Here is a 27344-nt window from a genome sequence, read left to right as displayed (position 1 = left end):
TTAACCAGTTCACAGTTTAGTCCCAGCGTGACTCGGGCAAGCCGTTTTAACGATAGCCCGAGACCTGCTCAGGAATTTTTCTTATATTTGTTTTATTGACTAACCCGAGCGGTGTTCGGACATTGTTTCGACTTGTTGGTGACGATTTCTTGCATCGGTGAATTTTCTCGCCAAAATTCGACTGTTAAGTGGTAAAGGGTCTCGTATCAGCGTTTCACGAAACTTTAAAATATTGACTCCGGAACGGCATAATTTTTGTAGGGAAGTGAAATGTTGCGTTCCCGACCAGCTTTACTTATGTAAAAGGAGACATGCAATACGATTTCGAATGACCATATTTTTTTCGGGCACATTCGTTAATTAAGTGAAAAAAATGAAATGAGGAAGTAAACTAAGATTCCTTGAGTACTTGACGCTCTCAAGTTTCAGCGCATTGAAACGTTTAATTAATGTTAATTTTCATCATTAGCCTGTGTCGAAATTAGAACACAGTACTAATGAAATATTTTAATACAGCACCATATAAGATGCGCCTCCAATTTGATGTTGGAAGCACGTTCAATGTATGTCGCTAACGAAGCACGTTCTCTAAACAAAGTCTAGTATGACACTGAAATCGTGTACGAGTACTATAATACAGTAAAACCTCGATATAATAGACCTCTATTTGATGGACTTTGCATATAACGGACAAAAATCCTGTAAAATGTAAAAAAAAAGTATTGTTAATATTATACATGCTTGAATTCAAGTGCCGCTGTATGTAAAAAAAAAACAATGGCTATGATCCGAGACATAATACCGTCCTGTTAGTCGGAGCAACAACAACATTGCCAAAAATTAAGTTATCAGTGGTAAGATCGCATCTCGACGATCTATAACAGATTACCAAGTTCAACTTCATAATAGGAATTTTCGTAATTTAAGAAAGTTGAATATATATATATATATTTAAAAAAAACAGCAAACTTCAAAAGTGTAAACAAAAATTGATTCCTTTTTCAAAGTAGGATTACTGAAAGCAAGTGCGCCGATATCAAACAGCAACGTCACTTCTCGACGAATGTCAGGCAACAATAAATAGTTTTTTTTTATTTTATTTATAGTTTTGTATGGTTTATTTATATCTACATATATACACAGTGTCTATATTTTCAAAAAGTTTTTTGTTTTATTTTAAACCCATATTTATATAACGGATTTTTGGCTTTAACAGACACCTCCTCCTTCCAATCAGTCCGTTATATCAAAGTTTTACTGTACTATAATATTATTAGTACCTACCTACACATTCGCTCTGCTCGCTGGTCGCTACCGCTGGACATTCGAGGTGACTAATTTATCCGTGCAAGGAATGCATATTGGTAATATAACATGTACCTACGCCGAGAGTACTGAGTGGCAAATGAGGCGCATCATATGAAAATACGCCTCGTCCGTGTTTACTTTTTTACGAAAAAAATATCTACTCAATCTGAAAAAAAATCAGCATATTTGCGCGAAGAAGACCAGCGAATGAGAGATTTGTGTGTCCGATGATGATGATAGGTAACAGGATTCATTTTTTGTAAAGAAAAAGAGAAATATTTGTGTTTTGATTATTTGCAAAAATACTTAAATTTCATGCTATTCCTGTGAGAAATTGTGGCAGAGTGGGTTCGAACCCAAAAACTCTGACTCCGCGACACTAACCACGGGACCACAAACCCGACACTCGTCGACATTCGTTAGTTCGTAAAAAAATATAAATTATGTTTCGTTTCTCAAAAACGTCATAGAAATTGCAGTGCAAATATGAAATACGTAAAAATAAGATGGGAAAGAATGCGAGGTGAAAAAAATGGCCTTGGAGTGAAAGGATGATTTTTTTGTCATTTAAAAATTAACTATTTTTTCTACGTAGTCGCAGTCTTAGTCCAATAACCTTTTCTTTGATAAATATATTTAATTTCCAAAATTTTGGACAACGCGGCTTTTGGTACGACTTCCCCCGATTCGGCATTAATACCTTCCATTAGCTCACAAATAATGTGTTTATAACTTCATCATTTGCGCCGAACCTGGAACGCACATAGTTGCATGTACCAATTTCAAGTCAGTATGGTATTTCAGCACTCTCCTATATTACAGTGGTGCTTCGCTTAACGTATTTAATTCGTTCCAAGAGCAAGTTCGTCATATGAAACAAGTTTTCTCATAACAATGTATGTTGAAAAAACAGTTCCGTAGCATAAAATATGGTGTTGTAACATAAAAAGTTATTTAGTCAATTTTATTTATGGTTAGAGACTTAGGAGAGAATGCTGAGGCTTACAGGGTCAAATCTCCTTGTTCCATTCTTTGCTTCTCGGCTGCTGACTTCTTGAAACAGTTTTCCAAGATTGTCTGTTTCTCCCATTTCTTATCTTCTTCGACACCTGCCGGAAATAACAGGCGAGGGTTTCATTGTAGAGATCGTTGATCCTGTTGGTCTTAGGTGAGTTTAGATAGTGAGTGTTGGTAAACTTCTGAACCTCTCCCCGTTTGACCAGGATGTCCTCGTTTGCAGAAGTTGTGATTGGTTGATTTTATTGCTGTTAGAATTATCAGATGAACCTTTTTCTTTAAGCTTGAACATGTTGCTAAACTAGAAGTGCTTGGAGATTTTCATTTGTCGCCTCTTGTTGGTGTTCTTCAATAAGCCCCGTGTGTGATGCGAGGTTCGTTGTGTGAGTCGTGTAATGGACGAGCGCAAAGTTCGCTGTGCGGGGCGTTCGTCATGCGAGGCATCACCGTATGTAGATATCAAGTATGAGAATCAGCGGCAATCGTTTGCATAAAAAGTCCAATTACTAGGATTCTCACCTGTACGTGCGCCGCTAGCGCTTTTTATTGGAAAGAACAATACAGTTTTTATAGCTGAATAATTAATTAACTCTCACGAATGCAGCCGATTAATTATAAAGCCGTCAAGCATTGCCGACTTGTTCTATGCGTTGCGAGCAGCTCTAGATCTACTCGCACTACTGACGTATATTTTAATTAAGGTGTCTCCGTTGAGCTCCACCGCTATACCTACATTACGTACATACCATATATTCGTAGCCTGCCGTCGTAACTTCGACGACCGTAAACCTCTCATTTTTTGCTCGCTGGCATTAGTTCTCAAAGTCTTCATTTTATTTTCCATTATCATTTTAGCTTTCACGGCGCTCGTAAATTCTATCTTAATTTCTAAATCTAATTAGAACACTCACGCAATTTTTCTGTATTGTTAACATGGTTATTCACGTTGAAGATATTCAAATATTTTAGGTAGGTGTCTGTTTACAGTAATTTTTAAATGTGTTTATACGTGTCGGCAGTTTGAACAATCGCCGTGCATTTGTAAGCGAAGTCTGTGAAAAGATGTAGCGATAGGACGTTTTACCCTTTCTGACTGCCCGTGTGAATGAATGTGATCGTGAGGTTAGGTTAGTTTTTAATTTGCTGAGAAACCCAGGTTTGTGAATTCGAAGGATTTGTGTTTAAACACCCAAAAAAATTTATATACGTATTCGACATAAGTTAAAGGAACATAAATATAATGTTGGATGGGAAAGTGCTGATTGATACCTCGAAATGCATTTTTGTGTTAACACAAATCTAGAATAGAAATCCGCTATGTCGTTTTTATTTGTGAAATATTTTTAAACGTATATTTTTATTTCATCAATTGATTCGGCAATTACTTTGTGGTAAAATCTGTCCATTTTTAATTTAAGTTTTACTTGGTAAATACCATTATTTCTTCAAATCTATGACATGTGTTTCAATGTATTCCACATCATTTTCAAACACCGTGTGTGTTTGAAAATGAATGCATAATGCATCGCAATACGTGTCACAATAGATTCGTGAAATATTGACGTTTACCGAGCAAAATTAAATTTAAAAAGTTATATTTTCTCTTGAAATTTTTATTTGGAAACCATTGAATTTTTGATGGATGAACACATGGATATCATAAAAATTCTTCAAAATATCTTATAATGGAGTGAAGTAATTTTTATATGCGCTGTACCACCAGGAATAACTCTTTGAATGTTTTTTCTCAGTTATAAATGGATCGTTACATAATTTAAGTACATATCAGCATGGCAACCAATTAATGTCCGCTTCTGGTCGTATGTTCAATGAATCGTGAGTCACCAGTCAGTCATATTTAAATCCAAGGGCGCCTTCATTCATCGGCTCTGGTAATTGAAAACAAGCTTCGGTCTCGGTTCGCACAAAACGTATGCGGAGAAAGAGGATCATTCATAGCTTTCTGGGTGAACGCCGTTTTACAAATCCAGCTTTTAAAGTGTGCATGCATGCAAATAGGTACGTCATCAACTCCACCCATGCATTTCTAATTTCGCTAAAGATTTTTTGTTCTCATTCAAAAATACTATCCGGGAGTGAGTCAAATATTATTAATCAAGGCGTTAGTTCGGCTGTCCAAACTTAAAACACAGAAAGGGTAATTTTTTGTAGTACGTTTTTTTTGCATTTTTGGACTAAGTAGAATCTACTTATTCCGAAAATGCAACAACAAAAAAAAGAACTACATAAAAAATGGCCCTTACTGTGTTTTGAGTTTGGACAGCCGAGTTGTAAGTCAGTGAAAAAAAATAGCTTTCTTTTTTTCAATTGAAAAGTGAAATATTTGTGTTTTTATTATTTACACAAATATTTCAATTTCATACTATTTCTGTGAGCCTAAGCGGCTCATTATTAGAGATAGGTACCAAATTGTGGTAGAGTGGGTTAGAACCGAGAAACTCTTACTTCACCCTTTCCGGTCCCCCAAAATTAAAAAAAAAATCTAGGTAGACAGTTACATTCCAATTGGAAAAACATATTTTGTCCTCTGCTCCACATACTGTTGTAATAGATACGAGTGACAAAAATGTAAGCTTGGAATTGAAATAAATAATACTTATGATGAAAAAATGTCGAATAACACCCGATGGAGAGAAGAAAAAGATAAGAGGAAAAAATCGATGTGAAATGAGATTCGACATTGGACCAGTAAGGGTTAAGAGTCCGCGACACTAACCGCGGGACCACAACCTGACACAACACGGTTTTGATTTTGGGAGAGTCCTAGGACCCTAAAAATTTCCTCTAAAAAGTCCCCACACCTCGGGTGTTCGACCCCCTCACCATGTCTAAATGTATCCCTATCTGTATGTTTTTTCCACAAAAACGTTTAGAGTAAAAGAAAAGTATCGAATGCAAACATGATCATTATGAAATTTATTTCAAAATGGTATTTATTTAATATTTATCCGACGTATAGGTACTGAACTATAACTATTTGTGTACTGACATTGCTTATGAAAATAAAAATAAAACAATAAAAATATCCATTGAATTTAATTTACTGAAAAACTGTAGAAGCTGTAACAAAATGATCAAAAAATAATGAAACAATGTAAGTAATTTTATTACATAAGCGCCCTTGAGGTAGTATTTTACAAAAATGACGTATAAATTTATAGATCAAATATTAAAATCAAACACTAATTTTGCATTCTAGTAAATTGTATTTTATTATTAAAATTACATAATAATTTAATTTGTGTCGCCTTATTGTTTAAAATGTTTTAAAATCATTATTTACCTACTTTTTTTTCCAAATGTTTTTGACAAGACTGTTTTCGACAATATAACGAGTGAATAGAAATTTAATCTGCTGTTCTAAACTTGTTACCTGAATGTTTTGTCTTTTCTAAATGTCGAATAAAACAGATTCTACATCCAAAGTACCTACGGATTTGTTTCTCTCTTCCTATTAAGTATCCATTGTAAAAGGATTGAGTCGGTAGGTACCTAATTTGTAATACGGTTCCAAGTTAGGAAGCTCTGCGGGACGCGTGTTTACACTCAAGTTGAACGATTTGATACAGAACACCCAATTCAGATCGCATACGAGACGTCGCTTCCACGGACAGGCTCTCCATTGTTGCATTGCAACGCGAATGCCCACGAGCTTTGTATGTACCACATCCGCCGCAGGGGACGTGCGCGGTTTACACTACACACAGCGAACATACACTGTGACATTGTAAACAGCCTGCAGTTTGTATGCGCACCAAAGGCATACAACACTCCGCATTGTTGGACGAGAGAAATGCTCTTCTCATACAGAGCCGGACAAATTTCTCGGTCGATCCTAACGGTCGTCCTAATAAAATTCGTCATTTCAACAGTTTACTTTTCTTCTTCAAAGATACACGCTCGAACAACGTTCATAAATATTAAATTATTTTATCAAAATCAGTGTTCATTTGCGAATACTGTGAGAAATTCAAGAAAAATTCATGGACGACATTATTCAGCCAATTGGCTCACTATCGACATACAACATTTTGAGTGTGTCCAAATACTTGTTCACAAAATCTGGATTATCTGCAATTACAGGAGTTATTTTTATAATATTTTTGACATTTCATCAAAGATGAAAAAGAATATGGAAGTCTGGGCATTTACGGGGCTGACGACCGTCAAAGGCTGGTTTAAGTGATCACTTTAATTTTTTTCATCTCACCAAAAGATGTCTCTAGTGAAGTTCTAGTGATTCAAGAATAATATTTCAAAATTTGCTCATATATAAAGAACTTCCAAGAATTTGAGCAGTGTGGTTGTCAATAATGGGTAGAATTGGTAAATGAAACACGTGTGTAAAGTGATCACTTAAACCAGCCTATGACGGTCGTTAGCCCCGTAAATGCCCAGACTTCCATATTCTTCTTCATCTTTGATGAGTTGTCAAAAAATCACACTATCGACATGGTCCAGTCAATTATCCGCCCAGATCTTGTGATTTAACACCTTGTGATTTCTTTCTTTGGGGCAATTTTAAGTCACAAGTGTACGCTAATAACCCAACAACAATTGAGCAATGAAAAGACAACATTGAACGTGCTGTTGCTGAAATGCAGCTAAATTTAATGTGTAAAAGTGATGGTAAATTGGGTCGATAGAATGTGGTATACCCAGAGATGTCGTGGTGCTCACATGAACGCTGTTATTTTTCATACTTAGCGGCGTAATGTACCTACACAAATTGTTGTTTTATTTGAAAGGTTACAACCTTTCATAAAACTAAAATCTGTGTCTCACTGAATAATTTGTTTTCATTTTATTTTTTAATTGTATCTAATTAGAAAACCTATATAAGAAAGACATACCTACTAAAAACAGCTTAATGTTTGGAACGTTACTATCTTCTTCTTCTTCATCCTTTTATTCGTTATTCGTTACGTTTATATGAAATTTAAAAAAAAGCGAAAATATTACAAAAGTAAAACGGGAAAAAAATTAGGTGGTTTGTCCTGCCATGTGACTGCTGACATTTAGTATGGCTTCTTTGTCATCAATTTTTGTGCTATTCGAGTTCTGGTTCGCGCTTCTCTTTTTTAAGCTACTTTTCCATCGGAATTGCGATGAAGCCTTGCCCCTGACGCATGTCCGAGTACGAAACTTGTACGACTTTAGCTGTCAGCGAGCGTTCGAGAGAAAATGTATTTTTAAACGTGAATCAGACCGACTACTTGACATTCAAAACCTTGTTATTGATTCCTTTTATTTGCACATAAAGAAACCGCAACTTCATACCGCCTCTCGGGCGAAAGGTCCCATTGTTCTTTGTTTAGGATCGAGAGATGTTTTGTACTCTGGATAAAACAAAATACCGTTTTGCGGGCTTACAATCAATGGTATTGTATAAGTCTTCAAATATAAAGGGAATAATTGAATTCTTAAAGGCTTTAATGTTTCAGTAGCTCTAATAAAGACCCGAGCGGCTTTGAAGTTCAGTGGGTTGATAATGTTTTCGCCGTAAAATATTTACGTATTTTTTCTACCCACGCGAAATTCATATTTACAGCCCTTTGGCGATGGCTACACTCCTCCCCTCAACAATTAATTATCCTTCTTGAATGAAAATATTCTGGCTTATCTTTGTCCCGCTAAATAAACAACCTACATACGAGTATATACTTTTTTAAGTATGTGTACCTTTTCAAATTATGTAATGAGGTATTGATTTTTTGTTAAATGTATTCTTCTTAGTGTAGGCCTTGTGGCCTATTTTTATGTTTTTATCCATCTCTGTCAACCTTGGATGTTTCCATTCTCCTCACATGCTCATACCGTTGTCTTCTTCGTTGCCTTCCCCACCTAACTACTTCTTCGATCTCGCATATTTCTCTTATTCTGGTGTTCCTTATTCTAACGCGGAAACTCTTGCAAGATATGCAATAAGCATTGAATAAAGTACGTGGCAGTTTGGTGTGCATTCCACGTGGTCGATTACAGTTGATAGGTGATGCGTTAACTACAATACGTGGGTAACTTTACTTTCGGACTTTTATTTCTAACGACTTAGGCATTTTGAAACCGATTGTTAAACTGTAATGTCAGAAGGTAAAGTTACGGATTAAAAAAATGAATAATACATTTTTACTGAGTTTAAAGTAAAGTTAAAGTTACTTTTATTTTAATTTTTTACAAAAATGTTATTAATATCAGTATACAATATCACTCACTGACATTTTTGTCTACCGGTTTCAAGACGTACCCATCTCTCCGTCAGGACAATCACTACAACAGCACGCAAACAAAACTACACGTCACTACCATAGCACTATTCACACACTTGAACTACATATAATATTAATCACATGCGATTTTGGTCGACCCGAGGACCAACATGCACTAAAGGCCTAGGTCTGACATGCTCTGTCTGAATGCATGTCAGTCTTCGTTTTGAATAGACACTTAGTTTTTGCTGTACGTTCGTTGGACTCAATATGTTTTGAAAATGCTTTCAGTCATCAGATAATTGATTTTTTTTGTATATTAACAATTATTTAAAAATGGATAGATTTTACCACAAAGTGACTGCCGAATCAATTAATGAAGATATTTTTATTTTATGATAATGTTTTCCTAACCGATATGTTTTCTTCTTGCCCGCAGAATTATCCACGAGAGTGGTTTCACGAATGAAGACTTCAAGCAGTATAGGCCGGTGGTGTACAGCAATACGATACAATCGCTCGTGGCCATTCTCAGGGCGATGCCGAACCTCGGCATCGTCTATGGAAATAAGGATAGAGAGGTAAGCGTCTTTATTTTCATAATTATAAAATATGCTTCGATACTTATTTTAAAATGTATCAAAATTACAAGATTTTCCGTTTGTCCAAATACTTGATTGACAAATAATTGATGCGCTATTTACATTTTTGACATAATAGTAAGCTTTGTAAATGCCCTTAAAATAGACTTAAATATTCTTCTTCATCTATGTTGAAATGTCAAAAAATAATAAAAATAAGCCCTGTAAATGCCCAAACTTCTATAATTTTCTTCATCCATGTTGAGATGTCAAAAAAACTATGTTAAAAAAGGTGAAATAGGTACTGAAATAGAACTGAACTGTTGAGTAGTCCACTTGTAAACCACGTTTTGTTGTTAAGTTTTTTACTCAATGGCGGCAGCAGGTAGCTTATTCAATCGTCTACCGATTTATGCTATTTTGAGAGATTTTAGAAGTTAACTGTCGATCGTCATAGCGAGTTTCAAGAGTATTGATTTTTCTATTCCATTTTATTTGAAACTTAACAAATTTTCGTTGAATACGTGAAATATATTTTTAATTTTCTTCGGATTGGTGCCATTAGCTAAAAAACTTTTTTGACATAACGTGTTTGCACGTGGACACTACCCAGTTAAAAGTGTCGTTTTTATTTTCCATATATCGTAGTTATAAAGGAGAAAGTGACCATGTGCATTTTTTACTAACACATGATCGTTGACTATTTGATATCTTACTAGCCCTGAAAAAAATCCAAAGGATTTTAATCTTGAAAGTAAAATATTGACCTGTTAAAAATGACTAATTGTCTTGATGTTTATTTTCTTGCTAAGCAAAAGTGACTGAAATGGCCCTGCTGAACATTTTATGTTTTGTTAGTTAGTCACTTTATCCTGTACGACTACGATATCTTCATAAAGTGGATTTGCAGTATGACGTCAGACCTACCGTCAGTTGAGATTACAATAATTATGTGTCGCGATTGTGCATAATGTGTGTGATCGGGCAACGTTCCGTTTAGTGTGATGCATGCTGCATACAGCATACGCCTCTTCCCTGCCACCTTGTCATCACTCGCGTTTATCCTTGGTCAGTACATTGCTCAATCATCGTTATCATACTAACTACACATATCGCTCACTCCTTTCAAGAACGTTATAAATCAAAAAACTTGATTTTTCAGGAGAACGTTTTTAAAGTTTAGAAATATAATACAATGTATTAAAAATAAATATCAAGCCACTTATTGAACTTTTTACTGTACAACAGATCTTTTTAGGTTTAACCTGAAGGTCTTTTCTCCATTTGAAAAATATTTAGTTTATTTAAAGAAATAATTAAACAATACCTTTTCTTCAAAATGCAAAAACAACACTTTCTGCCCTGTAGCGGGTAAATATTCAGTTAAAAATATGCCCCTTATGCTGTTATATGTTATATAGATTTCTGGGCATTCCGAAAACATACTCAATTGAATACTGTCGATTTTTGATTTATGACGTTCTTGAAAGGAGTGAGCGATATATGATTCATTGAATGCCTTGAGCTGATCAAACAATAGTACAGAAAAATAAATACTTAATATTTAAATAAATTTCAAGTATTATAAAATCCTTCATTATCAACTTTATAAAATGAAATAACTTAGTTATAACCACTTTTTTATTAATACAATTTAACCTACCGGTTTCAACAAGAACCTTGTCATCATCAGGGTTTATATTAATTCAAAAACATTTAAAACATTAAAATACTCTCACCAAAAAACTTCCACACACTCCGTAACATTTAGGGTTTTTACGTAGTGTGTGGAAGTTTTTTGGTGAGAGTATTTTAATGTTTTTAAAAAATTAAATAAATTTTCAGTTGTGCATGTTTTCGGAATGCCAAGCAAACGTACTATGTCCCAGCAAAAGAGGCATATTTTAAACTTAAAATATGTACCCGCTACAGGGCAGAAAGTGTTGTTTTTAATTTGTGAAGAAGAGGCATTGTTCAATTATCTTTTTGAAAATATTTTTCAAATGGAGAAAAAACATTCAGGTTTTACCTAAAAAGATCTGTTGCACAGTAAAAAGTTCAATAAGTGGCTTGATATTTATTTTTAATGGATTGTATTGTATTTTTAAACTTTAAAAACGTTCTCCTGAAAATGAAGTTTTTATTTTATTTATGACGTTCTTGAAAGGAGTGAGCGACATGAGAAATGTTTGTTTTCTATTTTCTATTAAATTATACATCTTTAAAAACATGACAGCTCTTAAATCTTAATAATAAAAATTATAATAAAACCCTTACCGCACCCCAATGGTGCATAGGGCACAGCTTCATATAAACGCAGTGTTATCTTGATCGATTACACATGAAGGAAAGGTGATCAGCCCTCCACTTCAGGTACCAGTCCAGTGTAATATTGAATAAATATTAGAGTGAAAAAATCACTTTTATTTATTAAACCCCCATGGGAATCGAACCCGGGACCTCCAGAACGGTAGCCGAGCATGCTGACCATTACATTACGGAGGCGGACAAAAATCTTAAATCTTACTAGAGCTAAAATCCTCATTGAATCAATTGAAATTGATATTCATCGCGAAAGCTGAATAAAATAGTATATAAATATTTTAGTTAAAGAATTTCGCAGCAATAACACCACATTATTTATCGTTGCGCGAACGTATCCATGTTGCCGAACTGTAATTTGTCTGACGTAATGCAATCATTTTGCACGACCACATCCTGACACAATTAGCTGTGATAGCGCACGCATGCGCATTGTTGTAGGCAGAAACCAGTCACCGAGTACTGAGAACAATTCGCTCACCCTTTTCAGCAACGTCATATATCAAAAAACTTGATTTTTCAGGAGATAGTTTTTAAGGTATAAGAATGTAATAAAATGTATTGAAAATAAATATCAAGCCACTTTTTGAACTTTTTACTGTCAAACAAATCTTTTTAGGTAAAACCTGAAGGATTTTTCTCCATTTGAAAAATATTTTTTCGTTGTCAATAATGGGTAGAATTAGTGAATGTTACACGTGTGTAAAGTGATCACTTAAACCAGCCTATGACGGTCGTCAGCCCCGTCAATGCCCAGACTTAAGACAGAAAAGAAGCTTTTTTGAAGCTGTGTGTAAATGCACAGACTTCCATATTCTTCTTCATCTTTGATGAAATGTCAACAAAATAATATAACATTTATATTTTTATTCATGTTATATTCCGGTCAATGCATGTACGGCTGTCCAAACTTACACAGTAAGGGACATTTTTTTGAAGTACGTTTTTTTGCATTTTTGGATTAAGTAGAATCTACTCAGTCCAAAAATGCAAAAAAAACGTACTACAAAAAATGTCCCTTACAGTGTTTTGAGTTTGGACAGCCGTGTAGCTCGCGCTTTCAACCGCTTTGGAAACGCCTAGGCGTAGGCAACCGGCGTAACATAAAATTATAATCAAGGAATTGTAATGTTGCGTTAGGCGTAAGTATTTTGTCCGCCTCCGTAGTGTAATGGTCAGCACGCTCGGCTACCGTTCTGGAGGTCCCGGGTTCGATTCCCAAGGGGGGTAAAATAAATATAAGTGATTTTTTCACTGTAATATTTATTCAATATTACCATGGACTGTTACCTGAAGCGGAGGGCTGATCACCTTTCCTTCATGTGTAAACGATCAAGATAACACTGCGTTAATATGACACAGTGCCCTATGCACCATCGGGGTGCGGATAAGGGGTTTATTATTATTATTATTATTATTAGGCGTAAGTATTATTTATTATTTATTTCTAAGAAAAACTTATTTTTTCAATACAAACACGTTCTTTTAAAAAAAAATTCAATACCGTATTTTTTTTCAATACAAATTTAATCCTTTTCTAAAAAAACAATGCAAAAAATCATATTATTATATCGATAAATATTTTTTTTTTAAAAATTAGCGTGAACTGACGCCCGGCTCACAGCGTTGCCGGATGCTAACTGAATTTATATTATTGCGAGTAAGGCCTTAACGAACATTCTTGAACCTGACGCGCAACATAAAAACCGCATGAACACGCACTTTGTACAATTATAATACGTTATCACAAAATAACTGTCAGCAATTAAAAGATAAACTGTACTGCTGAATTGGCAAGTGAAAAGTACTTGCTGCTAAAAATATGCGTACCTTTGACAATATTATACCAACAAAGGAATAATCGGCGGTAATATACTAAGAGATAGATGCATGAATGTGGAAGAGGTGAAGATTTTTTGCAAAGAATTGTGAAGCATTTTCATCTCTCTAGTAACAGTAACGTGGTGGCTGGTTTGTTAAGTTCATCCATAAGAATCTACGAATACTTTAAATCGTACTGTATTATTGCGTTCTATTTATTTTTATATACTTAAATGCAAGGCTGAGATAAGCACTATCGTTGAAATTGGGAAAGGTGTTTTGATGTGATTTGGACATGTGGAGCAACGAGTGAAGAAGTTTATCAAATTTATAAGGTGAATATACTTAGAAATGGGATCAGAGGAAGACCAAGTATAACTTGGCATGATCAAGTATTTCAAATGCTTTGAAGTGGACAGTCGGCAAAATCGGCGGGTTTGTGTAAGGAAATATGCAACGAATGTAGTAGCGGCGAATATTGTTTGCAAAGACGGAGTGGTGTGACGTCATTTTCTCTCTGTCTATCCCTGCACTTTGTCTTTGCACTATTCCGTGTCTATCTGCTGTGCTGGTCGGGGTTGTAGGCGTCTGTGTAACGGCCGACGCACAGTGGGGTATATTGGCGATCTGGGCGGCCAATATTATTTTTCGTTCTAAATCGATTCCAAATATGCCTTTTGACTAATTCATTGTATTATATGGAGATATTTTTTACTTTTCAGTAAAAAAAAAAAAAAATTTTTTTTTTTAATAAATGCAAATCGTAGTAAATAATTAAAAAAATATTAGTCCGAGAAAGATGGCCATGGTTCCTCGTCCGGACACAGTTCTTCTTCCGCTTTTAATATAAGCGATTTCTTCATTTGTTATTTTTTTTGTTTCCTTTATAAATCGTATTCTTATTGGACGACAATAACGTGGTGAAGAAGGAATTGGGTTTTGCCAAATAACCTTATTATTCAAGGAACAAATAAGTTGTAGGGGCACAAATGAACTCTGAAATATGTTTGCATCGGAGTCTGCATCATTTAAAAACGTTTGTTTATATTGAGCTTGTTGTGCTCCATCACAACCCCACTTGCACATTTAAACTAATGTTTCTCTTTCTTTTTTATTTAAATTTTGTAAACATTCTTCTAAATGTGTCAATAGTCGCGTGGTAGTGTGATCCATTAAACTCTGTAGGTTTACTTCGGCACAAGTTTCAGTTACTCTGTAAGCTTTCTTAGCAGGGTAACACTCGAGTTTTGCTTTTTGTAAGATACTGTAACACGGGTATAGTTTTTTATGAGAACTCCTTACTATTTCATATTGCCTTCTCGAAAGATCGGCTTCAACAAAAATAGATAAAGCCTGTGATGGAGTCAATTGCGTTATCCGGGTATTTGTTTGCTGGCAACGAGAATACGCTTTCTTATATTTGGTAGCACGCTTAGGTGTACAGATAATTTCTTTCAACACCAAAGAAGCATCTCTCATCCCGCTTTCTCCTAACTTTGACCGAGTAGCATGGGTGAGCACATCTAATTCAATATGTTTGCGCAAATCTTCAGTTTTCCTTCTTTTGCTTCTCTGACTTGATTCACCAAACGACTTTGATGGTCGTCCTGATCGATTCATTACCCAAGGAATTGTAAAAGTTCAGTCAAGCCAATTTTCATTTTTTATCAAGAAAGTTTCCTCCTTTCTGAGTGCATTAGTCTATCTTCGTTTCATTTCAGACTTGAAATACGAAAAATCGTTTTTAATTTTCATTGCACACTCGTCAGAAAAATTATCTAATTGTAAAAGGTACTTTTGCAAGCATTCTAATTTTTCATGAATTTTACTAGCATTTTGTTGCTGCATGATAATAAATAACTGTTTTCTAGTCATTATTCTAACATCTACTGGTCCTAAAATAAAAATGTAACAATTTAAAGATAAAAAACTGTACGTAGTTCAGTTTTCATTATTGTGCTGACTCATCTTAAAAGAGCGATTTCTTGCAAAAGAGCAAAATTCTGCAAAAAAATTTTCAATTTATATAAAGAAAGAGGGCTAAGCTATTTGATACAATCAAAATTATAGCCGGATAATACTCGGAAGCACAACTAAATATCCTTTATTTAAAAAAAAATGAAGGAAAAATCCATTTAAAGGCACTTATTTAAATAAGTTTTTTTTAAGTAAATATGTTAGCTATTGCAACTTAAATCTATGTACAATACACTATTATACCTGCTTGATCACAATCCATTATTAAATTGTATACGTGCAGTACAAAAAAATAATAATAATCACTGAAATGTTAGCGTACTAAACGAACAGCGAAAGAGAAACACGTGCACTCACAATAACAACAACTTTGCGACTGACCATTAGACACGTGAGATGTGCGTGGGGGGGATACAATTATTGCATGTCATCAACAAAATATTCTATTTCATGTTGATATATTTTTCATACACCTGCGACAATGTTTTTAAAAGTGACTTTTGGCCGCCCAGATAGCTAATATACCCCACTGTGCGACGTCGGGTCGGAATCGGATCTAGCTGACTAACTGAATTAATTACTAATCCCTTTCACTGCCTACGCCGGGGTGCTTCTAGAAAGTTTGGTGACGGATTTACAAACTTGTATTTATTTAGATTGGCAGTGACATGTATATTGAAAGTAGAGAAAAATCGAGAATTTGGACAAACTCAAAATCGACGTGCCCTACGTAAAGTGCTTTAATTACATTTTTATCAATTTTGATATATTTGATGTATGTTATCAACTGACCGTTATCTACAAATATAAACAAACAAAAAATATATATAAAATATATTACGCCTAGTTCTCTAGTTCTCTGGCGTATAAAACGCTATCTATGTAGAATTTTCGAAATGAACTGAACTCCCAAAACGCTGACTACTTAATTTTGACAAGCCATAAAGTTTTATAAGCGATTTAATACATTATTTTATCGTATTTTTAAATGTATAATACTTGTATAGAATTTCAGATAAAACCGTTTATTAATAAAAAAATACGTTCAAAAAATCTTCTAAGCTTTCTCCTGTAAAGTAACGGATTTGCATATAGAGTACTTTACGTAGGGGCCATCGAAATATTGTGAGATAAGTACACTTAGTACACAGAATACGCTTCGTGTAATGTGTGAATGAGGTAATTAGTCAAAATAATCAGCCAAATTGTGTCTCGTCATATAGTATTATTGAAGCTTGTAATGTAACAATGGAATTCCATCAAAGAATGTTAATAAGACATGTTAATTTAACGGACGGAGTCCATTTTCCATCGGCGACTCAATCGATCCCCCCATCAGACATTCACGAGCCAGCCAGTCGTACTCCCATATCGGGCCAGTACTCGGTGGCAAGGCGCGTCCATATCGGGCCGGCATCCGATGACCGTATATTGGTGCAATTCTCGAAGCGTTCCCTTAATGATAACAGTATGATGAAAGTGCACGTAAAAAGCGATCGCGTTATATGTCCTTTATCACGTTCTGTGCGTCGAACACGGCTCTCGTGTTCATAAAAAAAATATCGCGCTGACGGGAGTAGTGTTGTATATTTGATTTATTTCAAAACATATCGCTCACTCCTTTCAACAACGTCATATATAAAATACCTTGATTTTTCAGGAGATCGTTTTTAAAGTTAAAAATATGATAAAATATATTAAAAATAAGTATCAAGCCACTTATTGAACTTTTTAATGTGCAACAGATCTTTTTAGGTAAAACCTGAATGTTTTTTCTCCATTTGAAAAATATTTAGTATATTAAAAAAAAAAAACAATTAAACAATACCTTTTCTTCAAAATGCAAAAACATCACTTTCTGCCCTGTAGCGGGTAAATATTAAGTTAAAAATATGCTGCTTTTGCTGGGATAAAATACATTTTCTGGGCATTCCGAAAACTTGCATATCTGAAAATTGACGATTTTTGATATTATATGAAGTTGTTAATGGAGTGAGTGATATAACATTCATACGTCATATACATTCATATATAATATTCCCGATTATTGATTTCCATTTATCATTATAAAAAAGAATGTTACAAAAAAAGATAAAAAAAAACTAAACAAAACTAACACAGACAAAATATAAAACAATAAAGGGTTTAAGTAAATAGGCATGAAAAAAATATAAGGTATGAATCATGTTTAAAAGAAATGAGAAAATATAACTAATCACTACCACAAATATCTTTCCATGTAGTATTTTTTTCAGTTCATTTATTTTGCATCCTTGATTGTGTCCTATTTTATTTATGTCAGGCAGCTGGTTAATTTAGGTATAGGCAATATATTGTAAGGACCTTACTGCAAACTTAGTTGTGTTTATTGGCCCCATACGTATTTTGTTATGTCCTCGTGTATTATATATTGATATTTATAATTAATAATTATTTCACATATGTATATTTGAGAGCAAACGAAGAATAGCAGCAAAATGGCTAGGGCACTCAGTCAAAGTTGTCGTGTAATATTCAAAATATCCTCTGAGTAAAGGAATCATGCTTCTATTATTATTGATACAAAGGCGAGGGCAACTATACATTAACATTAACTGATTTGATTCTGAATATGTCCCTATTACTACAACGTTTTACGTATTCCACATCGATCCGATGCACCCAGAACCCACCTTCAGTACCTACAATAAATTCCGCATTCAAGGCTCAAAATGAGCACCCATGCATTATGAAACAAATCGAATTCATAACGTATAACATGAAAACTGGTTTAAATTTGAGTTAAATATTTTAAACAGGCGTCTCCTTCTCGAGTATCCATGCATTATAAAATAAATCGAAATCAGAGGTTATAACATGACTGAAATGGAAATTAAATTAATAATAGGAAAACGGGTTTAAACTTGAGTTAATTTTTTTAAACAGGTGTGTTCTTTTTCTTCTTTTTACAAATTCACAAATGTGGAATTTTGTAATTAGTAATTATTTTGTGTAACTCATGTGATTGACTTGATTGATGTAAATATTCCGTTAAATTACCAAATAAAATAAAATAAACGTAAAATGTTGAAAATTGTATTTTAATTATTGTTTCGGCATTCACTTTGTGGTAAGACATGATGAAATTGTAAAAGAAAAACACTTGTTTTTTACCACTTGAGTTTATTTCATTATAACGACTAGTTTCGGCAGCTATGCTTCCATTTTCAGGTCTAAATATAAACTGAATATATCGTTATAATAAAATAAACTCAAGTAAAAAATAAGTGTTTTTCTTTTAGTCCATGGAAATTGTATGTACCTTACGTAGAAAAATAATTTAACTTCTCTTCAACTAACTAGCTGCCAAAGTTAGCGCCCGAAAGTTCAAAGATCCGTGTGACATTCTAGCCTCGCCCGTTGGCTGAATTTGCATACAGTTTCAGAAGTTTTATTTTCCCCGCACATGGTCTCGAATACCGGATTAGTTGAAGCGGATGTGTTGGCCTTGCGTCTCCACACGCATCGAGTAACGTGATAGAGATATCGGGTAAGAAAAAAGAAGAAGACTGGGCTTTTTTTTCTTTTCTTTATTTTAAATTCTTTTGCATTTCTCAATATATTTCAATAACAAGTACAAAAAAATGATATTTATACAAAAAAAGATCCCACAAAGGCATGGTCTGTGTGCGGGTATACATTTAATTTTAGGTTATAATAAAAGGCAAGAATACAATAGATATCAGAACTAAAATTAGAATAAAAGTGCTAATATAAACTACAATTATTTGATTTTAACAGAAAACGAAAAATCTAAAAGATGAATATAAAAAAAGTTAGCAATATGTACTAAATGAGTTATACGTTTAAAAGAAGAAGGTACTTAGATATGTTTTTTTAAATAAATAATTGAAGCAAATTTTTAAATCGATACAAACTTAGGTAATTAATGTCTAACATATAGTCTTTGTGGAATGAATTAAACAGTTTTGGAACTATGAAAAATGTAGTTGCGCGAGTCTGGATTTGCGAAAAGATATTTCTAGTAAATTATTCACTTTTTGGCTAGATTTATTAATATTTTTAGGAAATAATTGTTGGTGCACGAAAACATATTTTAGACACTGTTGGCAATAGATTTCCTTAGCTCCAAAAGTTCCGTAAATGCCTAGACTTACATATTCTTCTTCATCGATGTTGAGATGTCAAAAAACAATACATTCTCTTATGTGGTTCTCATTCAAATTTAAGCTGAATTGTTGCTGCAAAAGAATAATTTGTAATACATATTCTTTACATGTATGAATCAAAGATGAATCTTTTTGTTATTCAAGGCGTGACTCGTAACCCATGTATTTTTGTAACAATATGGTACGTCTCTTGGTAAATTGATAAAAATCTCTTCGTATCTCTTTAGATTCATTTGAATAGCAACACTATTATTAGTACTGCTGTAATTGGGGGATGTTTTTCACACAGTATACGTGTAATTTCATACGTAAATTATTTTCGTTCGAGTCATAAATATCAGTTTGATTAATTTATGTTGTATGGTGAAAAGCCTGTTATCGCTGAATTTAATATAATTGTACACAATTTTCATTTTTTATTGTGCCTACAATATTAAAACTAGTCTTCTTAAATATCACGCAGATGCTAATCGCGTGTTATTAAGTCACAGTCATGAAATAATGGTTGGCAGACCTATCATTATAAAACTAGCAGTTTGCCTGTTTACTAGCGTATTCGTATAAAATTTATTGTTCGTAAAGATAATTTTGGTGTGTAAGCATTCATTAGAATAATCATTTTTGAACAATATGATTATTACGTAATTGAATATTTTCCCGAATGCGATAGTACAAAAATGATTTGAAGAAATAATGTTAGATTTCAGTTCAGTATCAAAAAATTGTTTTAAAATCTTTCTTACATTTTTGACATCTCAACATAAGTAAAAAAGAATATGAAAGTTTAGGTATTTACAGGGCTTATGACCTGTCTAAGGCTTGTTTAGTAATCACTTTCCACACGTGCATCATTCACCAAGTCTACCCATGATTGACAACCACACTTCTCAATTTTTTGGCACTCCTAGATATATTGATCAATCTCTTCACACAGTTCATATAAGTTCACAACAGCCAGCTATGTTGGATTGAGGAAAGCTTTTATTAAACAGAGACTTTTATGGTATTTCTTTCATATTCTCTTTCATGTATGTTGGGATGTCAAAAATTTTAAAAATAACTCCCATGTGGAGATAATCCAGATTTGTGAACAAGTATTTGGGCACACTCAAAATCTTGCAAAATGTTTCTTACTTAAAATTTCTACCAATGTAGGTTTTTTGTGTATTTTTATTGAGTGTATAATTTAAATAAAACTACATTTTCTACTTAATCAAGGTTAAGTATCATAAAATAAATCTCTATGCTTAAAAACATCTTTTTAAATACTGGTTTCATAAAACTGTATGGTAATAATTTATTACCAAAAAAGTTAACAGCATTTCACAATATTTTTAGAGCAAAATGAAAGAGTGCTCAAATAACGATTTTTTTTAAAGTTAACTGGGTTAGACTTATTTTAATAAGACTAGAGTTTTGGGCGATTTCAGTTTATATATCGTATTCGTACGGTATGTAAAGTATTGCGTAAGGAAAATGATTTCTTGAATATACTCTACTACGCATCAAGATCACGAAATATCAATTATCACGTCTTCGTAATATTGACTGTCAATCACGATCCTCCACATTTCACAAATATATAATTTTGTTACCAATTTGTATCACTCGAAGGTAAACACGCTGTGTGAGAACTCTAAACATGTTACTAGTTTTCTAACTTTTAAGAGAGAAAAAATGCTAGGCTTGTATGAAATACAAGGAGAACGATTCCAAAAATTGCTGAATTAAAATAGATTTGAAATAATGTAGATATATAAATATTTCACTTTGTCGTTTTTTTATCGAGTAGACAATACGAGTATGTTGGGATTCTTTTATTGACAGTAAATAATATAAATTTGGAGGATATCTTGTAAAAAAATATTTTACCCGGTTAAACATTAATTGTAGGAGAATAATAAAAAGAAATAACCAACTAACCATCACGCCGCTTCTCCGCAGGGGTAGGCAAAGAGAATAGAACGCCAGTTATGCCTTTGTAAACAATCTGGAATCTGAAAATGTAAACAAGAGAAATATAATACTTTCGTAGAGTATTACTTTGAAATTTTTTTTAACACAATATAGCGTCCAATTTGATTTGTCAAAGGTCCAACTCGATTTGTTAGACGTCCAATTTGATTTTTTTTTCAATCGTCCAATTGGAACGGAAAAACCTGTATTATGATTTTTTTGTTTTCAAAAAAAATTCTTCAATCTTTCGGGACTCAAGTGTCCCGGATAATCCGCTTCCCGGTTAACCGGGCGCCGGAAAATCGGATGCGTAGTGTACAAAGCAAAACCACCTGAAGCGACGCCATTTCCCCGGTGGCGGTGGCTGTGCGCGGCGCAGTTGAGGTGGGGTCAGGTTCGCGTGCAGCGGGCGAGGGCTTTGTGTAAATAGTCGATTCACCCGCTGTACTGGCACGTTAAGTTTTCGCCACCCTTTGTGCCAACAGGGCCTTAGCCCTTTAATCCGCAAGTCATGTCAAGATTTGAGATTTCTAGAACTTTGACTTCTTAATCCGCTTTCTTGTTATATTTTTTGGTACGGCATCATGGCTTATCATGGCTTTGTGTATATTGAGATAAAAAATAGACTGCAATAATTATCAATCAAATTTTTTAAAGAATAATTGTTTAAGTAAATAAAGTGTTTTATCCGTTTTTTTTTTAAAATTATATATTGAAAAAAAAAACAATATATTCAAAATTATTATCACTAAGTTAAAATGATTTTTTTTCTGCATTTTAAATTCTTTTGCATTTCACAACATAATATAAATACAAGTACAAAAAATACAAATAAATTAAAAAAAGATCCCACAAAGGCATGGCCTGTGTGTGGGTATACATTATATTTTAGGTCATAGTTAAAGCACTGGCAAGAATATAGATATTATAAGAAGTAAAAATAGATTAAAAGTTTTAATATAAACTACAAATACTTGACTTTAACAGAAAACAAAAAACAAAAAAAAATGAAAATGGAAAAAGTTAGCAAATTGTTACTAAATTATCGTCTGGCGATTTAGCCTCTCGAAGGTTTGATAGTTAGGACCTTCCCCTAGCGCAGTGAAACGCAAATCGATTGCGTAACAAGTTGGTGTTTGCCAGGTCTTTGTGAGGTGATGCTTGACATTTGACCTATGACCTGTATCATTTCGCTCACTCCTTTCAACAACGTCATAAATCAAAAATCGATAATTTTCGGTTGTGCATATTTTCGAAATGCCCAGAAAATGTACTTTATCCCAGCAACAGCGGCATATTTTTAACTTAATATTTACCCGCTACGGGGCAGAAAGTGTTGTTTTTGCATTTTGAAGAAAAGGTATTGTTTAATTATTTTAATCATTCAGGTTTTACCTCAAAAGATCTGTTGCACAGTAAAAAATTCAATAAGTGTCTTGATATTTATTTTTAATAAATTGTGTTATATTTTTAAACTTTAAAAACGATCTCCTGAAAAATCAAGTTTTTTTAAAAGTATATGACGTTGTTGAAAGGGGTGAGGGATTTGTCTCCAGTTATTGAACTTGTAAATTTGTATTTTGATATACAAGCCACGGACGCGATGATGACACGCTAAACTTTGTAACCATGTTATAGTTTATACAATATGAAGTATAAAAATAATTGTTGAGGCCCAATATACGATAAATCGCAAATTAATTTTCTTGAAACCCAGGTAACATTTGGCGTTATTGAATTTTTGCATCAAACACCGTTTTTGTATGGGAAAAAGTTAGTTTTTCTTCGAAATAAATATATGGTTTTGAAAAGAAAAGAGTTTTTAAAGTTCACAAAATCTGGATTATCTCCAATTACAGGAGTTATTTTCAAATTATTTTTTGACGTCTCATCAAAGATGAAGAAGAATATGGAAGTCTGGGCATTTACGGGGCTGACGACCTCACATACTAATAAAAGAGTTTCTGCTTAATAAAAAGCTTCTTTACAACTCACCAATAGATGTCTCTAGTGACGTTCTAGTGATTCAAGAACAAGGTTTCTAAATCGGTTCATATATACAGAACTTCCAAGAATTTGAGTAGTGTGGTTGTCGATAATGGGTAGAATTGGTGAATAATACACGTGTGTAAAGGGATTATAATCACACACATGAGAAACGCCAGAAAATATCGTATTCATTTTTATTATTTAAGCTAATTTGACCTGATAATTTATTTACAACATTTTGAGTGTGTCCAAATACTTGTTCACAAAATCTGGATTATCTCCAATTACAGGAGCTATTTCGATAAACGTTACGTGTGTAAAGTGATCACTTAAACTAGCCTCTGACGGTCGTCAGCCCCGTAAATGCCCAGACTTCCATATTCTTCTTCATCTTTGATGAGATGTCAAAAAATAATATGTCAGATTAACTGATAAAAAATCAGTTTGCACAAGACTTACTCTATGTCAGGAGCTCAGCACGTAAACAAAACGTCACGTTGTATATTACTTGCACCTACTTTGTTATGTTAGTTATAGTTTATGCGGCATTTTCCTTTGTAAGTTGCTAAGACCTGTTTATTTGAGGCGTCACGCGATGCTATTTTTCTTGCTTTATTCATTCCGTCTCCAGTCAATAATGCAGATGCCAATTCACACGATATCCCACAACAGTTTGCGAGGAAATCCCGATAACTTATGTAACATTTATTTATTTATTGAACGGCTGAAGCCTATAATGCAATACATATATACAGTATCTAATACAAAAAAAAATACACTAATGAATACACTAATAGAGAAACAAAAAGTCTTGTGACAAATAGTCTTATAACATGAAATCATAATCAAAAAAATAAAATAACAGGTAGTAAGCACTAGTAAATACACGTCTCCTTCAAACACTATCGGTGAGCGGTAAGAGAGAGTGAAACGCAACGTTTAAATTTATCCATTATAACATGGAGAAGAAATGCTGAAAAAGTACAGATTTCAAGGAGGATAACAATATATTAAATAAATCTATACTTTCAAAAGCATTGGCTAACATGTGAAGCCGCGGAATCGGAGAGAACATGGCATAGTTTGCATTATGTACAAATACTGCGAATACAGATTTTTGCCTAGTACCTCTTTGGCGCACGCTAAGCTTTATTTGGTTTAGGAGATCAGAGCTGTCTAATAAAAATAAAAATAGTGTTTAATAAAAATCCTTTAAATAATATTTAATAATTGTTACAATTCTTTTTATCAATTTTATACAATTTTTTATCCTATGTATAAATACAGTTTATAATAATTTTAATAAATAATAATAATTATTATTATTATTAAACCATATCCGCTCTCTAGGTGTAGCATGTGGAGTCCACAAACTGTCTCCAGGCTTTTCTGTCGGCTGCCAGCTCCTTTGCATCCTCCCTAGTCAGATCCGCGTCCCGAAGTTCTGACAACACAAAGTCAAACCACCAAATTATTAATAATAATTAATAATTTTTTCCAACTCCGTCGTGTTTTGGTCATCGCGCTCGGCTACCGTACTGGTGGTCCCGGATTCGAGTGCCATGGGGGGGTCAAATAAATATATTTATTTAAACTTCATGTACAGAAAAGAAAAATGTACATGGGCTTATTGCTTAAAAGCAATATCATCCAATCAACCAAAAATAGACTTGATATATTGGTCAAAACGTTTGATAGCTGTTTGCAATCAGAGGGTAGATGGTGCTTGAACATAAATAATCATAAATTACAAATCACTTCTGTATTAATTAAGCAACTACTTTATGTTATATTAGCTATTTATAAAAATTATATAATATGTGATTTTTTTCTCTAATATTCATTCATTCAATATTATTGTGTAATCAATCGATGGTAATTTCGTACAAGCATGATCATTGACAACATCATATTAATTCTGTGTTAATAAATTACCGAAATAAAGAATAAAAGATGTCCGATAAAATATTATGTATCTAACATATTTGCAATTATCACTACCGTTATTATACATACTTAATACTTCATAATATTGCCAAGACCTATATGATTGTCCCATAAATGTCGTGTGACATTATTCGTATATTGACATAATTGACGAAATGGTCGATGAAAGTGACGATCGTCAATTGAATAACTTTGAGCAGTTGGCAAAAAGAGAAGAAAAAAAGCGTTATTCTGATTGATTTATTAACTTATTTTATAATGAGAAAATTAATAAATTGTAATTAATTTATAAAGGCATTGTTAATCAAAAATGAAATTGTCCGCCTCCGTAGTGTAATGGTCAGCACGCTCGGCTACCGTTCTGGAGGTCCCGGGTTCGACTCCCAGGGGGGGTCAAATAAATATAAGTGATTTTTTCAATGTAATATTTATTCAATATTAACCTGGACTGGTACCTGAAGCGGAGGGCTGATCACCTTTCCTTCATGTGTAAACGATCATGATAACTCGTTTATATGACGCAGTGCCCTATGCACCATTGGGGTGCGGATAAGGGTTTTATTATTATTATTATTAATCAAAATTGTCACAGGTTTATATTATTATTTTAAAAGAACATACATTCGACATATCTACTACTCAGTAGGACATTTATGGGGCTGTTTGATACTGACTCTTTTTTTGTCAATTAATAATCCAATTTTAATGCGTACTTTTTTAAAGGCATTTCATACTTTTATTTTATAGGAATTTTATTAAAATTAATTGTGATTTTTGTATGGTGACACTTGAATCTTTAGTTTCTTATGTTGGGATCGATGGAAATGGGATTATATTCTTGTTGTTTCACTCAATTATTTTTATTTTTGTAGGTTAGTCAAAATTTTGACTCAACACTGCATTCAAATACGCGCGTGTTTTTTATATGTATTTTTATTTTTATCAATTTTTTTTTCGAATGTGATGACAGGTAATTTTTTATAACAGTTTTTTTACTGCAATGGCAGTGGCATATGTTGAGCATGAACAACACACGCGGTTCCAAACATTACTCATGGCAAACAGCATATTTTTTGACAGCTGTTAAAATATATTATACCCGTAAGCATTGTAAAAATCAACATTAGAAATGTGTTCTGTCTCTTTTTTTCCATTTAACCAGATTGAGCCGCAGTCACGCGTGGCCGGGAACAGCTAGTTTTAAATACTCGTATTCTATTGCTCGGCACAAGTTCTAATACCTTGAATTTTTCTTTTAAGGAAATTTAATTGATTCTACATTTTATTTTAAAAATCTTTGAACTGAAAAAAGTATGTAAATAATCTGAGTTAGTATAGCTTAGCTCGCGGCAGTCGCGATGAAAGGGGGCAAGAGTTTCCTTTGAACTTTGAACGCGATGATAGCTCACAATGCGAGTTGTCGAATCACAACGGATCAATACCCTCCTGCCGCTCGCTACTCGCTACTCGCTACTCGCTACTCGCCGCTCGCTACTTCCCACTTCCCGATTCGCAGCGTGTCGTCCTGTCCGCTGACTAGCGTATCGTGCCCTCAGAATGACAAGGTACCAACTCCAGAAATTGTAAAATGTATTGTTGGCGTGAAATGGTTCCATTTAGTCTCTAAATCGAACCATTTCACGCATACAACTTTTGAGTCTAAATTTAAGACCGTAATAATAAGATTTTTTTGATAATCTTTTTAGCGCCATTTAAATATTGTCAAAATATTAACTCAAGGGTGCTTATACAGACTTGGATTTTGATATGAAAATGATGATATATATGATAAAATGAAATATAAAAAAATAAATTTTAAGTACCAACGTTGTCAATCAGCTGAGTCTGAAGGGGGAAAATGGAGCTGCCATATTATTGCGCCTTCTCGGTCTTCTTTGTCAAAACCAGAAATAAAGATTTCATTTGTACGAATTAAAAATATAGTCTAACATACGCGAATGAATATGAAGGTAGTTTTTTTTTTTAAATGAATCCTTCAATAAAAAAAGTTTCTGAGATATTAACTAAAA

General features: G+C 33.5%; 1 protein-coding gene across 2 annotated transcripts in view; it reads left to right on the top strand.

The window, feature by feature from the left end:
* Galphao (G protein alpha o subunit) overlaps nt 1–27344 on the top strand; it is a 188922-nt gene that overhangs the window by 65407 nt on the left and 96171 nt on the right. For both annotated transcript variants that reach the window (XM_088278331.1, XM_088278330.1), the window contains exon 3: nt 8992–9133. In XM_088278331.1, the coding sequence (XP_088134457.1) occupies nt 8992–9133 (142 nt within the window). The remainder of the gene's footprint in view (nt 1–8991; nt 9134–27344) is intronic.

Source organism: Brachycentrus maculatus, unplaced genomic scaffold (genome assembly GCF_059751285.1).
Source record: "Brachycentrus maculatus isolate JH-2025_06_01 unplaced genomic scaffold, ASM5975128v1 h1tg000056l, whole genome shotgun sequence".
In the NCBI taxonomy this organism is placed as follows: Eukaryota; Metazoa; Arthropoda; class Insecta; order Trichoptera; family Brachycentridae; genus Brachycentrus; species Brachycentrus maculatus.
Note: the sequence above shows the minus strand (reverse complement) of the source record. Positions and strands in the feature narration are given on the sequence as shown.